Source organism: Cyanistes caeruleus, chromosome 8 (assembly GCF_971803275.1).
Source record: "Cyanistes caeruleus chromosome 8, bCyaCae1.hap1.1, whole genome shotgun sequence".
In the NCBI taxonomy this organism is placed as follows: Eukaryota; Metazoa; Chordata; class Aves; order Passeriformes; family Paridae; genus Cyanistes; species Cyanistes caeruleus.
This window is the reverse complement of record NC_141708.1, coordinates 13,043,185-13,058,350: the sequence shown is the minus strand read 5'-3', so window position 1 is coordinate 13,058,350 and position 15,166 is coordinate 13,043,185. Positions and strand designations below refer to the sequence as shown.

The 15,166-nt window shown below is 46.7% G+C and overlaps 2 protein-coding genes across 16 annotated transcripts in view; both read right to left on the bottom strand.

Moving 5' to 3' along the window:
- SEMA4G (semaphorin 4G) overlaps positions 1 to 9,256 on the bottom strand; it is a 30,060-nt gene extending 20,804 nt beyond the window's left edge. The window contains exons 1-2 of one of the 3 annotated variants that reach the window (XM_086899127.1): positions 9,028 to 9,256; positions 8,154 to 8,365 (exon numbers count right to left, since the gene is read on the bottom strand). The gene's annotated coding sequence lies outside the window, so the exon portion shown is untranslated. The remainder of the gene's footprint in view (positions 1 to 8,153; positions 8,366 to 9,027) is intronic. The other 2 variants (XM_023929766.2, XM_023929763.2) reach the window with 2 other exon arrangements.
- A 2,435-nt stretch (positions 9,257 to 11,691) lies between these two features.
- SLF2 (SMC5/6 complex localization factor 2) overlaps positions 11,692 to 15,166 on the bottom strand; it is a 65,919-nt gene continuing 62,444 nt past the window's right edge. For 10 of the 13 annotated variants that reach the window (XR_015289694.1, XR_015289695.1, XR_015289696.1 and 7 more), the window contains 2 exons: positions 14,143 to 14,211; positions 11,692 to 12,996 (listed from right to left, as the gene is read on the bottom strand). Coding sequence is in view for 10 of the 13 variants with exons in the window: in XM_023929767.2 (XP_023785535.2) it covers positions 12,961 to 12,996; positions 14,143 to 14,211 (105 nt within the window). In the remaining 3 variants the exon portion in view is untranslated. The other 3 variants (XM_086899105.1, XM_086899106.1, XM_086899110.1) reach the window with 1 other exon arrangement.

The window sequence follows — 15,166 nt, the reverse complement described above, 5'->3', positions numbered from 1 at the left end:
CTTTGCCTGCTCTGCTGCCCCCATGAGATTAACTGAAGGAATTTAGGGCTCCACGAGAGTTGAAGGCCAGGGTCTTCCTCTTCTTTGCATGGCTTTCCCAAGAGTCAGAGCGGGTTCCAGGCAGCAGGAGCCCAAACAGACCCAACCCTCTCCTGTACTTGCATCCCTCATATCCATGGATTGGTCCTGCCAAGCAGGGAAGTCTGGCCTTCAACCCTAGCCCAAAGCCAGGAAGGTGCTGGAAAGGGAATTTCCTATTGGGGCAGCTCTAGAATCATAGAATCGTTAAGGTTGGAAGTGATCCCCAAGATCATTTAGTCCAGCCTTTGACCAAACAACACCTAGTCAACAAAAGCACAGTACTAAGTGCCATGTCCAGTCAATTCCTGAACATCTCCAGGGATGGTAACCCCACCACTACCCTGAGCAGTCTGTTCCAACACTTAACCACACTTACAGAGAATAAATTCTTTGTGATGTTAAACTTGAACCTCCTCTGGTGTAGCTTGAGTCCATTTCCCCTTGTCCTATCACTTGCTACTTAGGAGAAGAGACTGACCCTCACCTTGCTACAACCTCCTCTCAGGTAACTGTAGAGAGTGACATGGTCTCTCCAGAACACCCTTTTCTCCAGGGAAAGGATCCTTTTCTCCCCAACTCCATCAATGTGCTCCTCATAGGATTTACAGCCCTACAATTACTATCCCAGCCCAGGGGCCAGCCCAGAGCAGGGGACCCTTTGAGTCACAACATGGTGCCTTGGGAAACTCCCCTCCCCAAAACCATGCCAGATTTTATCTGTAGTAAATACAGATTTTATCTGTATTTATTTATTTTATGTATTTATTTACATTATTTAATCTCTAATAAATACAGATTTTATCTGTAATACTCTCTCCCTATTACTCCAAATAGCCTTTAGGAAAAGGAAATGCTTTTGTGCCCTCATCACCAGCCCAGAGACTGGTTACTGTTTAATTTCTTCTTGTTATCACTTAAGCACTGTGTCCCACAGAGAGAGGACTGCGCAGAGCAGGCTCTGTTATGTCACAGCCCCAACTGTACCTGGGCCAGCAGCCCAGCCCCACCACTCCTGCACATGGCAAAACCAGGCAGATGTCAACATTTGCCGGCACTTTTGGGCTTACCTGTTTCTGCCACACAGCTCTGCCCATGGCAGCGAGGAGAAAAACTCACAGACATCCCCTCCCACCCCTCAGATGCCCAGGGAGCCAGGGCAAAGCCATGGCAGCTCTCATGTTTCACTTGGCACCACACCCCCATCCCAGCCGGCATCCCAAGTGATGCGAGGAATTATAACAGGGCCACGACACCGTGAAATATTGATGGGATTAGCGCGGATCAGCTCTCCCAGCACACATGCTGCGCTCACCCCGAGCCTGGGAGATGCGACCTGGTCACCCTCAGGTTGCAGCTCGGGCTGTTTCCCTGCCAGGGACACTTCCCCAGCCACTGCCAGCCTGCAGGGACTGGAGGGACATGCAGACCCCCTTAGAGCACACAAGGACATGATTTAAGGTGTTTAATGCATGACACTGCTCCGCCTCAAGGTCTGCTGGGCATGACCCATTGTCTGGCTTGGCTGTAGCTCAGCACCAATTGGCACCCTGGGCCTCGAGGGACCCTTACCCTGCCTGCAGTCCCAAAACATGCCAGCCCCCAGACTCCAGCATTCCTGACCCCTCTCAGGCTTGTCCTGCACAGCCAAGACCTTAGTGGATGTCCCATGCACAGGGGTGTCCAGGATGACTGTCAGAAGACCCCCACACTCCCCACTGCTGTATGTCCCCTCTCCCACCACTGGGAACCAGGTTTGGTCAGAAAGAGGATTTCCTTATGGATCATAGAAGTGTAAATACAAACAACTTAGCAAGATCAAATAGCAGCCAGGATTAAATTAAAAATACACAGGCAGGGTGCACACCATGGGAGCAGCATGTCACAAAGGGCTCTGTTTTGATATTGCAGCACTAACAGGGTATTAGTGCCTATCAGTCCCATGGGGTTGACCAGGATCCCCAGGCTTTGGTAGGAAACTGCTTCCTAAGGCCTGGCTTCTGCTCAGCAATACCTGCAGCCTGTCTTTTCCTTGCCTCAGGTAAGAAAAGTGAGATAAAACTCCAGATCTGGGATTTGGTTTGCCAGCCTCTGTAGTCCAAGAAGCAGCAGGCATCCAAACATCTCAAGCTCCTCTCCAGACTGGCTTAAAAGCCAGCTGGGAGTTACAAAATCACGGTGTTCCAGCCGCTGGGGCTTTATGAAACCCACAAAAGAGTTGTGAAACTCAGGCTAAGGCCATGCCAGCCCACAGAAGGAGGATTGTTATAAAGTCAAAACCACCAGCGGAAAAACGGGTACTTTCCCCTTTTGATATGAGAAAGTAACAAGTAAAAACAGCCTTTCTCCAGGCCTCCCCATCCCTCAGCTACGCTGTGAGACCTGCAGTGCTGCTTTATCTGCCTCCATGGAAAGAAAGCCCAATGTGGAGCACACCAGCCCCACACCATGGGGGAGTCTCACTGCTCCAGCACCCACCACCTCACCAGTGTCTTTTGTCCACCACAGGAGCAGCCTGCCCAGATTCCAGGCCGGCAGAGCTGTGTGAGGCAGAGGAACAGAAAGGGCACCATGGTGTTGCCTGGACTCTGACAGCAGCACTTGGAGCTCCCCAGCAGCTGAGTACACACTCACCAGGCTTGGCTTTGTTTCTTGAGAGCGTCATGGACTTGTCAAGCCAAGCGTGATGCTCCATGGATTAGCCCCGGGGAAAAAAAAAATATTCCAGTGGGCACAGAGCATGAAAGGCTTGGGAGCCTCTTCCCTTCAAGTCATTGAGCAAACTTTCCAAACCACTGTTTCTTCAGGCTGAGAGCCAGCGGGGAAAATTACAATTGCAGAAGAATTTCTCTGAGAAAGTTATAAGGAGATGGAAAAAGGCAGGGGCAAACCAGAAGAGCCGGCCTGTGCTGCAGCCCCTCCAGCTCAAGGCTCAGCTTCAGGGAGGGATGGGACTTTTCCCCCCAGCTCAGTATGGCACAGAGCTGCTGCCTCGACTTCCTGCAAGATCACATGCTGCATTTCTCCTCCCATAAATGCTTGGCAGGGGAAATTGGGATGTTCTGCCCAAGGCCATTTGTTGATGAAGGCTGCCAGGTGCCGGCAGCCCCAGCCGCAGAGCCAAGCACCGTGCCAGGGCAGATCTTCTCGAGGGAGAAGCAGCTGAGTCACAGCAGCCTCCGATCCGTTCCCACAAGCCCGGCTGCAAGAGACGCACGGGAGTTCACGGAGGACGGGCGCTCACACAGGGAGCAGGCAGGGTTTGGTTTGCTTGTCTGCAAACCTCTCTAAGCCAGCGGAAAGCATCTCCCTGGCTCAGGATCTGTCGGCAGCGTGCCCTCAGGGAAGGGCTGGTGAGACTGCGGGAGGGCAGGGTCCTGACCTGCCTTTCAACCAGGTAGAGCTGCTTTGGGATGCTCCTGCAGCACGGGGGGAAACGCCAGCAGGCACTGGGAGTTCCATTAGAAAATGGAGATTTGAAGCTCATTGTGGGGTCTTGTCTCAGGGGCAGGAGTGGGACAAAGGTGGCTGCAGGCAGGGAAGAGACGGAGGCACAGCTCCAGGAGAAGCGAGGCGCTGGGTGGACATTGACAACCCCTCTGCCCATCATCCCAGCTGCTCCCAGTGAAAGCAGGCAGGCTCCAGCCTGGCCAGGGAGCACAGGGGTGCCTCTCCCTGTTTCTGCAGTGGGGCACAGACCCCTTTGTTTTCCCCTGCATGGCAGGGCAGGTCCCTGCCACACACTGCCTAGAGCAGTAACACCAACACCCGGGCTTGCAGGAGGGATGGGATAAGACTGGTGGCTATTAAAAGCTGCCCTTTTGGGTGAGCCAACCTGCACCCCCCAGAGCTAAAGCCAGGAAGGTGTTATGGCCCCCAGCATCCACCCTCTGGGCCAAGCCACCAGACAGGATCCATGTCCCCATGGCTTCACCTTTTTGCTCTCTTTGTCGCTGTGCCCGAGCAAACTCTGTGCCAGGCCTGTCTCCTCCAGCCAAATGCATGGATGACCTGTGGGCATCCTACCCCTCCTTCCCAGGCACCAACCCCCTACACTGATGTCTGTGCCACCAAAGAAGAAACAAGCCCAGCAGTGCAGTAAATAACTTCCCCCCACACAGCAGAGCACTGGCAAGCAGAGCTGGGCACATCCATCATTCTCACAGTTTTTCTTCAGCTCTGACACTTTGATAGGGGCGAGGGGGTGGGGAAGGAAAGTAGCTTCCAAAATTTATGAGCTAGGATTTAAAAATACAGTCTCCCAGAAGCACTGCTAAACCTAGAGATGGTGAAGGCGAGTGGCTTAGAAGTTGCTTTTAGAAATGAATGCAAAAGCTGTGCTGGCCTTGGAAAGAGAGACCTGCATGGCTGATGTCACAAACCACGTCCCTGGTGGGATCATTTTGCAAGTCACAGCTCTCCGTGCCATGCATTACAAGTAAAGTGAAGGGCAGAGCTAACAAATGATGGGTTAAAATCCCTCCAGCCCAACGATAATGTCACCCTCAGTGCAGACAGGATTTGGACTGTCACCTTCAATCTCCCAGAGTTTCTCCTCTACATCCCTGACCTTCCACCGGTACATGCATAGCCAGCCTTCCAGCCCCTTTGGAAACAGATCCCCTTTATGCAAAGAAAAGAGCTTGTAGCTGTAAATTTAGTTGAAAACATCTCTGCCATGGGGAATCACATATCAAATAATAAAGCCAAATGAATGTCTGGAAGAGCAACCACAATATTGGAGTCCTTGGTCTTTACAGATGGACTGTCCCTCAGCAGGGTGCTGCAGAAAGAACAGCTGAAAAATGTTACCCAGTCATTAAAAACATCTAAAAGTAATTTAGCCTGGGTGACAATGATGCTCAAAGCAAGCCATTTGTCTGTGGAGATAAAATGAGCTATTTCAAGCTTGCTTTTTTTGGTAGTTTTCTGTTAAAGTCAGAAAGGACTGAAAAATGCTGAGCTGACAGCCTTGCCAGCAGAGCCCTGGTGCTGTGGCAGTGCTGTGGGGAGCATCAACATAAGCTGCTCTGATCCCCCCTGCCATCACTCTCCTGTATTCCCTGGAAGGATGCTCAGAATGGTCCGGGAAGATGGTCCCTGGGGCCACCACAGCATCTCTACTGCATTACAGTGCCATTTAGGATGATGGTTTTGCTATGGAAACATCTCCCTCCTAACAACAGATCTGTCAGCACGTGTCCCAAAAGCAGACCAGCATTCATTACATGCTAATTTTTGCTTCCCTGTGGTGTAGGCCAGGGACTTATCCTTCCTATGCTTTTCTTTAAAAAAACAGAAACCCAACAAAACCGAACAATACAAATATCTGGGTTCACCCATCAGCAGCATGGCATGAGCCCAGGGTTCCTCTAAAATCTCCTCATAAGCATGTCTTTGGTGGGCTCTTTGGACACAGAGCATTTCAAATGCCCAGTGTTAAATATTTCAGGCGAAACATAACTCTTCTAAGTGCAGCCAACCTTACTCTGAAGCTCCAATTCAGTGAAATTTCCCAGCAGCCTTCAGGAATTGATTTGCTTCTTGCTGGTACCTTCTCTCTGTGCTGTTCAACTCAGTTAATATATTCCAAAACCTGATTTTTTTTTTTTTTCCTCCCCCTACATGATCAGATTTTTGGAGGCTGCAGTGAGATGCCTTACAAGCAGTTTTTGTCCTTAGGTGTTTTCTGAGCGGGCTGCATCCATCACCAAAATCCTGGTGCTTTAGCACATCTCTGTATGAATGGTTCGTTTGAGAGCCAGCTGAATTCTTTTGATTCATGCTCCTGCATATCCATATAGCTAATTTACCTTTATTAAAAGAAAGAAAAAAAAAAAAAAGGAAAGAAGAGGAGCTATTAAGAAGGACAGTGTCAAGGCCAGCAGAGCAAGTGCCGGAGGGCTGTGTTAATGAGCTGCGTGGTTGCTGCTGTCCAAGTGCCCAGGCTGGCTGGAGCCAGGAGCTGCTGCCCCAGCAGGGCTGACTCAATCCTTCACTGGGCAGACACAGGGCCCTGCACCCCCCTTTGGAGTAGTCCCTGTGCTTTGGGGTCCATGGTTAACCTCGTTGCTCCAGCTTCCCCCCTGGTATTTTCCAGAGGAGGGGCCCTGTGTGCGTTCAGCTCGGGCCAAACCCCCTGCCCAGCCCCAGCTGCATCCCTGTGCTTTGGAGAGAAGGTGAAACACGAATATGGATAAATGGATTTGCCCTCACATCTCACAGGAGCACCACTCTGTTCAGTCCCGTGGGCTGGACAAGGACACTGCCCCCTCGCTGGCTGTGCCAAGGTCGCTGAGCTGTGCCCTGGCAAGGACGCTGCCAGGGAGAGGGAGCAGGGATTTGCGAGACGCTCGTCACGATCATTTATTCTTGTCATTTCTGACCCTCAGGGTAGGAAGAACATCAGAGCACTGCAGGCACAAAACAACAAGCTTTGTAGGTCATATCGGCGTGTAAAGTACCATTAGGAACCACAGCACGAAGCATGAATAATGCTTCCTTTATTCCATCATATACCTCAACACCCTTTAAATAAATGCAAATGGTTTTTTGTGGACGAGGTTTGTACGAGATGCCTGCTCAGGGACTCAGGGCTGAAATGGAGCTGGAGCAGTAATTTTGTTCTCTCCCCTGACAAGTCAGAGCACTATCTGATAGGCTTAGTGACAGTCCAAGCCAACCCAGGCAAAAGAGCCAGAAGAACACTGTAAATCTTCCTTGCAGAGATTTATGCTCTGCCCATTAAACCAGAACCACAAAACACATGTCCTTCCGTGCTACCCTCCTCTCTCTGAAGGACAGCAAGGCAGGAAAAAACTTTGAAGGACTTCAAGCCTGGAAGGGGACCTTCAAAAGCCAATCACATCGTTTCTAAAAAGCCACCAAAAGCCAGCCTCGATGGCTTAAATCCTAAAATCCTTTCAGCAAATTGTTACCTCGATTGCTAAAAATGATCAGATAATGCAGAGAGAGATGCGCAGTGAGTCATCGCCCCCCAAGCACTTGAACGCCCTTTGGTCTCAGCCGGAGTGGGGTGAGGTTGCCCCCAAGAGGCAAATCTGACACAGCAAGTAGAGAGGGGAAAATGCTGAATTGTGCTCTTAGAGGTACCACATAGGAAGGATTTTTTTAAAAATATCTCCTCATCTGCTCTTATTTGTACTTCTCTCTAGCTGCAAACATCCATGGACAGGGTGGGAGGGAAGAGGAATGAGATCAACTCTGGCATGTGGTTGGCTGTGTTCTACTGGAACTCCTGAACCACACAACTCATTTTCCTAGTCTCACTCACAGGGTCATTAGAAAGATCAAAAAAAGTCAGAGTTTTCTTCAACAAATGAAACATTTGATCCCATACACCTCACTAGGCTCCTTCAGAGCAAGGGCTGTCTCAGGAGTGGATGGAGAGACACAATGGTGGACACAACAGACAGGCTGGAAACTGAGAGACGACGTGAAATCCCTCAGCTGTTCACGTAAAGCATGCAGGCAGTAACACCACACTGGACCAAATCCTAGCTCCTTGCAGGGGGTGAAGGAACAGGACAGACACCTGGCATATCTCCCCAGCACATGCTCCACCCTCCAGGGATCAGCAGCCTGAAGCTTTCTCAGCCAGGGAGAACTGCTTTCATTTCGCAGAACCCCGCTGCATTTTTCTGCCACAAAATGCTCTTTGAACCTCTAAGCTTTTAGCCTCCACAGCATCCTGAGGCAAGCAGATCCCCAGCTCCTGTCTCCTTTTGTTTGCTTTGAGCTTTCCTGCTAATAAAAGAACTATGAAGTCTGAAGCCATATTACAGAGCGCCATTGAACGGCTTCTCCTTATTTGCCCTTTTTCAGGCCATTTGATTGTTGAGCTCTCCATCTTACTTTCCAACATTACAACTATTTCAGAGAGATGCAGCCGACTTAGCTCCACTACAATTTATTCCTGTCCTTTACACCCACACAGAGACTCCCTCACAAAGGGCTAAACCTGTGACATAACCACGGATTTAACCATTCCTGCAGCTGATTTTCAAGAGGACACAGTTTAAACACCCAAGCTGAGATGCACCCAGGGTACTCACTGCTCCTGCACCAGGCTCCTCGTGGATCCCCCTGTCCTGCTCAGCCAGAGAACATTCCCGCATCCCCAGCACGAGCCCCTGCCGCAGCACCTCAGCTCACTGTCAGCTCCAAACTGGAAGCGTCATCTCCAAAATTACTGTTGCGCTGGCTCCTGCCAGACTCTTAATTAGAGGAAGGCTGACACAGTTTCTCAGCAAACGGCGCTCACATACTGCGGGAAAAAACAGAATGAGGGCAAGAGGAAAAATGGGCTAATCAGAGAAAATCAACCAGAGGGAAAAACACATTGCGCTGTGCAAACCTTACCGCAACAATGCTGGAGCACAAAATACTGGGGGGGAAAAAATGGGTTAGTACACAGGGGAGGCAGGCAGCCCTTCGCAAAGGTGGAGGAGAGCTGATTTGCAGTGCAGTGTCTCAGCAACCTCACCTGGCAGGCCTCTCCCCACAGCCCAGTTAGGGCAAAGGGGACACGCTTGCTTTCGAGCATGCAGATCAATGTGTCTGAGAGCCTGAAAGATGCTGTCTGTGGAGCCCACGGCTGCTCTGCATGATTTACACTGCCTTTATAAAAGCCTGCAGTGTGAATAAAGCATGATACTGAATGACTTGCCCCCCTCTCCCCACCACTGCCCCTGGCAGCTTGAAGCTATTGTTTTTATTCCAGCTGCGGCCTGGCAGTCAGTCTGGAGAAGAAAGGGACCCTCTGCTCCTGCATCTGCTCCGAGAGCCAGGAGTTTCATCAAGCCTCGGGAGAAGAGAGCCCAAAAGGCAGAGGCCAAGCCCCAGAGCCTGCGTGCTGAGCCCCAGCTCCCAGCACTCGCTCGGGTGAAGAACTCGCCCGTAGCACAAAAGCAGCACAAATCCATTTACCCTTTCTGCTTCTCTCTGCGAGAGGGAAGGAGCATCGCTCGCCCGGCTCCAGGCAGCTTCAGCCACAAATGCAAACCCAAAGCGAAGCGCTGGGACAAGGGTGTGTGAAAATGGCCCCTTTATCCACCCCTACACACCATACGGGCCAAACCTGCCTTGAAAAGCTTTAGGTTTCCCCCGAGGCTGATGGCAAAGGCGCTTTGATGACAATGAAGGGAACAATTCCAGTGGAGTTTCCATCCCCTCCCCTATGACCTCCCTACAGGGAACTGGGAGGTGGCAGGAGAGCTGAAGGAGGTGAAACATTAGCAGCAGCTGACCACGCAGAGAAAAGGGAGGCATTCAAAAAAGTACAAGGTAGCCGAATGGCACTTAAAAGCAGCCTGAAAGTATAGCACTGGCTTTCTCCAAACAGATCAAAATATCAAGATGGGAAGGCGCGAATGTTTCTCTTCTCTCACCACCAAGCCTTGCTTTTGATACCAGATAAAATACTCCCTTTCAAATTCCTGACTGCAAAGGCGAGAAAGTGCTGGCTGAAAAAAGCATCAGTCAGGCAAAACTAAAAGCCTCTCTGCAAAGAGAAGCCCTTCCAGGAATTTACTTTTCCTAGGATCCTTCCCACCAGCAGCCCACACCATTCCCCAGCACTGAAAGCCCTTTTCAACACGTGATAAGGGGCCCTGCCAGTAAAGCTGACAAAATATCCACAAGGCAAAACATGAAGGTAGTTCACAGCCTGGGGGGAAACGGCAATTAAAGGAATTCTGATAAATTAAACCACAAGAAATAAGCTAAATCCACCAATGATTGTCTGACCTCTCCAGGCATCTCCTTTGGAGCTCTGCAGCAGCTGCTTAGGCTCCTACAATCTCATCAAACCTCTTCCCTGCTCAAAGTCAGCCAGTCCCAAGAGCCTTCTTTTCTCTCTTTCTAGATGCAGAAAGCACTAATGTGCCAGTGGAAACAGCTGCCCCTCAAAAAGCTCACCAACCCAAGGAACAAGACCCCTGAAAAATTAGGAGGGTCATCTCCAGCAAAAACCTCTCTGATTTGCCCTTCTCAGTCAAACAAAAAAATCACACAACCACCACAAACCAGTGGAAGATGAACCAACAAACACACACAACCCCCAAGCCAGGGATACTGTGCTATACATACAGTTCTCCTGGGAAAGAAAATAAACAGAAGACCAGCGTTAGTAGTGTAGCTCCAGCATTCCTGCTAGTGACAGGATGAGTAGAGGAACCCAGCTACCTGGAAGTACTTGCTTCAATCTCCACAACACCTCCCAGGCACCCAGGACTGGTGCTGGACAGTGCTGAGGGAAACAGACCTGGCTTTCTGTGCTCAGAAAACCAGCACTGCAGCATCCATCCCTCAGTATTAAAAGTCTTTTTCCACACTGAAATCCTACCTCTCAAATGCCTCAAATGCCAATCCAACTAGATGCTCTGCAATAATAACAGCACACTTCAGGTGTTCCAGTCACCTGCTTTTCCCAAAGACAGTCTCAACTAAATCATCAGCTTTGGGGATTCTGAGAGTTCCTGCAGCCTCTGCATCAATGAAGTGTCCTACTGACCTTGAGCCAGACCTACCTGCAAGTCATTAATCACTTCTGAAATCCCCATCCGCCACCAAATTCCACAACAGGAACAGTGAGAACACGAGATGCACAAATTGTTTCACTATCAGGTTTCTTCAGCTTTAAAACCAGAAATGTTTGGGTTATTTTAAGCCACAGAGAGAATTAAGCCATATCAGAAAATAATAATAATCTTTTTAAAATTTAAAAAATAAAAAGCAAGGAGCTACAAACATATTTTATAACCAGACTTTAATTTTTTTCTGTTATTACTGCAATAAAGTGCACCTACTTCCACATGATATGTGATAATCAGGCTCTTAATATAGCCAACATAGTATCAAAAGATAGACCTCAGTGCAAAATGCTTCTCTGAAGACATCCAAAGTAGTTAAGACCTTCAGTGTGCAAACAACATATTCTAATGCATATAAGTCCTGGCTGAGGGACAGCAAATGAGTTGACAAAACACAAGGGCAGTAGGTTTGCTATTTCACTGCCTGAACCCCCTTGTAAAGACCCTGTAGTGATGCTTGGGAATTGTCTCTGTAAAGATTCAGATGAGCACCAACTTAACCTATGTCTAGGACTTCAGCAATTCCTCCTCAGCTACAAAACAGATGGAAGAGAAGTCCAGATCAAGCATGAGTGGGGGAAAGAGAGAAAGTATTAGAACAGGCATTAAGCATGAAAGCACAGGATTGGCTAAGCTGAGAATGATTTCAAGAGTGCCTGCATCTATAGTAAGCTAATCGTCAGAATTTGTAACATGTGCCATAAAAATAAAGTAGAACCTGCAAGTCCTTTTTTTTTTTTGTTGTGAAACAGAACCCATTTTGTCCAGGGACATTTAACTAGAAAGGAGTGTCTGGTTTTATTTTTCCATTGTTCTGTTAAATGAAAGTAAATATCAAAGTGGTTATTTTGTGTGGAAAAACCCTCAGCAGTTTCAACATGCTTTGAACTGCAGTACAAAAGCTGTTCATCTAAACCCCTCCCCTTCTTCAAAATATACAGGCCAGCAATGTCAACTTTACACAGTAAGAAAATATACACATTAAATACAGTAAACATTCTTCATTTTTTTACCTTTATACAATATTAGTGAAAAAAATAAAAACATTAATAAAATTACATACAATATATTCAACAGAGGAAGCAACTGTTAAGAGAGGGCAGATAAGCTATCAAAGCAAAAGATGGCACTGACATAACAATGTAACACTCGAAAAGGAAGAAAAAAACATTTAGTATGAATTTGCAAATCTAATAGATTTCATCTAAGATGTGTCCATTCTATAGCAGTTCCTTTATATGTAATACACATAATTAAATTTGAAGGTTGTGTGGTTGGCAGGTTTTTTAAGCCTTATTTTACATTCTTATCCAAGAATTTATTATACAAGACAGGGTAATCTACAAGAATTGAAACAAAACAGTATTATAAAACACACACATTGATGTTATTAAAAATCTCTATTATGGGAATCCCCATTAGTGCTGCTACCCAAGACCTGAACGTTTTCTTCCTATATATATATATATACCCATCCTACAGACAAACCACAGTGTAAGATTTAAGTGATAGTATTTGTACAGAGAGCACAAAAGGAGATCACACCTTCCTCTGATTATTTCATAAACAGCTCCTGGACCTTTGAGCACATATTGTATGTGCAGCAGGACTTCACACCAAGGAATTCAGTCATCATATGGCTTTCACAGTCTTCACAAAGGTGAGCCAAATGCTGTTCTCTAATCTCCACTGAGATGATATTTAAAGAAGGTGCAACTGCTGTATTTTGTGTTTCTAAGAGACACTGGATGTTCATACCAATTCTGCTTTGCAGATTACCATGATTCAGCCCACATCTGAACCACTTCCTCACCTGCTCACAACAGGGGAGGTCTAACACTCCTTCTGAACTCGCATTTCATGTCACAGGCCAGTTCCTCCCCAGCCAACCTAAAACAATGCTTGCAGGTACGCGCTGACAAGAAAATAAATACACACTGTTTTAAAATGTCTTGTGATTAAAAAGGGAAACAAGAAAACTTCCCTCAGCTTTCAGTATGGCAAAATATTTCTAGCTGGTTCTGATAGGGCTATAGGAATGGCTGGGTTTTTTCAGTTTATCCAGATCAATTTTTCAGAAGTAGAGCACTTGTAGTAAAAAACCAATGTTAGTCAAATCAGATTCTCATGTGTCTAGTGCTTGTCTGAATCAAGCTCAAGTTCTAACTCAGGTGACTGATTTCTTCTGTTCCAAGCAAGGTAAAGCTCCATTCATTCTACATCCTCCTTGATTTCAGTTTCTGTTATTTTCACTTAATTAGGCAAGTTTTCACGAATCTGGCTCCCAGAAGTCATGCAGTTTTCCCTAAAGAGTAAAAACAAATTAGCATACAAAGTCAGAAATCCAGTGTCAGAAGAAATGAGTAGAGTAGGCAAGTGCTTAGCTTGGGAGCACCACAATGTGCTAAAAAAAGTCCCTGGAATTTTATTCTGAAATACTTGCCAGTTTCCCATATGTGAATCAACCCCAAAAATCTCTGAAAAAACAACACTGAAAGAGCCACCTCATTATCAACTTTCATTAATTGCTAAGTAGATTCTGCAGCCATGTGTTACATGTGTCACTCCTTGCTCTAGAACATGAAATATCACACACACTACACAAAACTTTTTTTTTCCCATTGTTGGGAGTAATTAATAGTCTTTCCAAATGGTCAATTACACATTTTTTAACTGCAATCCACACTAGGCACATATGTATAATTTAAATTTTAGGTAAATGATACTCTGCATTACTGGAAAGCTAAGCTTTTCCAAGAGAGATAGCTTTATGTTCCAAGACAAGACTCAAACAGTCAGCCTGATCACATTACAACATAAGCCTTACAAGCCAAAGCTGGAAAAAAGAGCTCTGAACTTTGAGTATCAATAGAAATTATCCACCTATTCTACCAAGGCCAGCTAGGTGTCACAAAGGCAAGTATTTCTGAGACTTAACAAGGCATTATTTATTACTTTTACAAACCTGAGAGGCTTTGACTAATCATGGCATGAAATTTGACACATTAAAAGAGGGAAGAGCTGTTGAGAGTCCTTAAACTGAATAAAGCCCTGGACTCAAGAAGTCTCAAAGCCACATGGTGCCAGACCACAGCAGGATGTGCCTCATTGCATTCCTGCCCCAATGTCCTTTTGGAAGCATCTCCTAATAGCTGTAATCAGAGACAGGCCCTGTGACTTGACTCAGGACTGGGATTTCAATGTATTACACACACCTTTACAAAACCAGTGCTTTTAGGGATGGAGAGAAAATCCTGCTTCTATTGAAGCCAGCAAAGTAAGAATTGTAATTAAAATCCATTCTAATGCATCTAAGTGTATTCCACAGCCATGCCATTTATGTTGAAAAAGAAAATCTCTTGAAAAGAATATGCCACTTTCAAGTGCTAAAAAATGAGTTAAATGCACTCCACAATGTGGGAAGAGAGAAAATGGTTTCAGAAAACAGTACCTGAGTAAGCCGAGTGGTTTGTATCACATCCTGCCATTTCCCATATATCCTAGCAGCCAAGCCTTTCACCTGCAAATTCACACTGATTAATTTAGCCATTTATGTTAAAAAAGACAAAAATCATACCCTGTGTTCCCCCTCACAGCTTCAAACTCCAAAAACCCCCAGATAACCCAAGATACAAGGTTTACTGGAAAGGAACAATTTTATTGTCACAAAGCATCATCACCTCAACTTCAGATCCCTGTAACTCCTGACTCTGAATTCAAAGTCATGCACTCCACAAACACATTAGAGACACATGACTCCTCAGGTTAAATGTTTGGAATCATCAGGCAAACCTCTGGCTTCCAAACACCTCATCCCTGGGAAATGAGGTTTGTCACACAAGTCTGATTGTACGTAGAACAGGTGCAACTGTGGCCACAAAAGCAGTTTTGTGGCAGCACTGGCTGCTTCTGAAACAAATTCCTTGTACAGAAAACTGCTTTTCATAGCCCATCACAAGCAGTTGTTTAATCCAAGCCATTTACACAGATTTGCTTCATGTGCTGTGCTGTGAGTCGCATCCTCTAGAAGTTACTGCCACATTACACCAATGAAGCAATGGAGAAAGCCAGAGTAAGATTTTCCCCTCTCAGTGCAAAGGCCAATAGAAATAGAAGTGAAAGCAACCTGAGGTACAACACTCCAAGGCGAGAGTAATTAACTTGTTAAAAGGATCCATGCTCCACTAATCTGTCTGAGTAAGAAAAGAAGAATGTTTTTGAGAGGTAAGGAAACACACAACTGTAAATGTCTGATTTAAAGCCAAAGAAGCCAAGGCTTTTCAAAGTTGAGGCTGGTCACTCTTATCACTGAGCTGACTTGGTTTGTTACAACAGCATGCAAAGCATGAAGGTCACAAAATTAGGACTACCAGTAGCAAGGCTCACAGGACAAAGCAAACAAAAGGCAGCTGTGCAAGCTTGATGCTACGTCACATACATAATTGGCTTAAATCCAAAGCATCTTTAATCAGTTC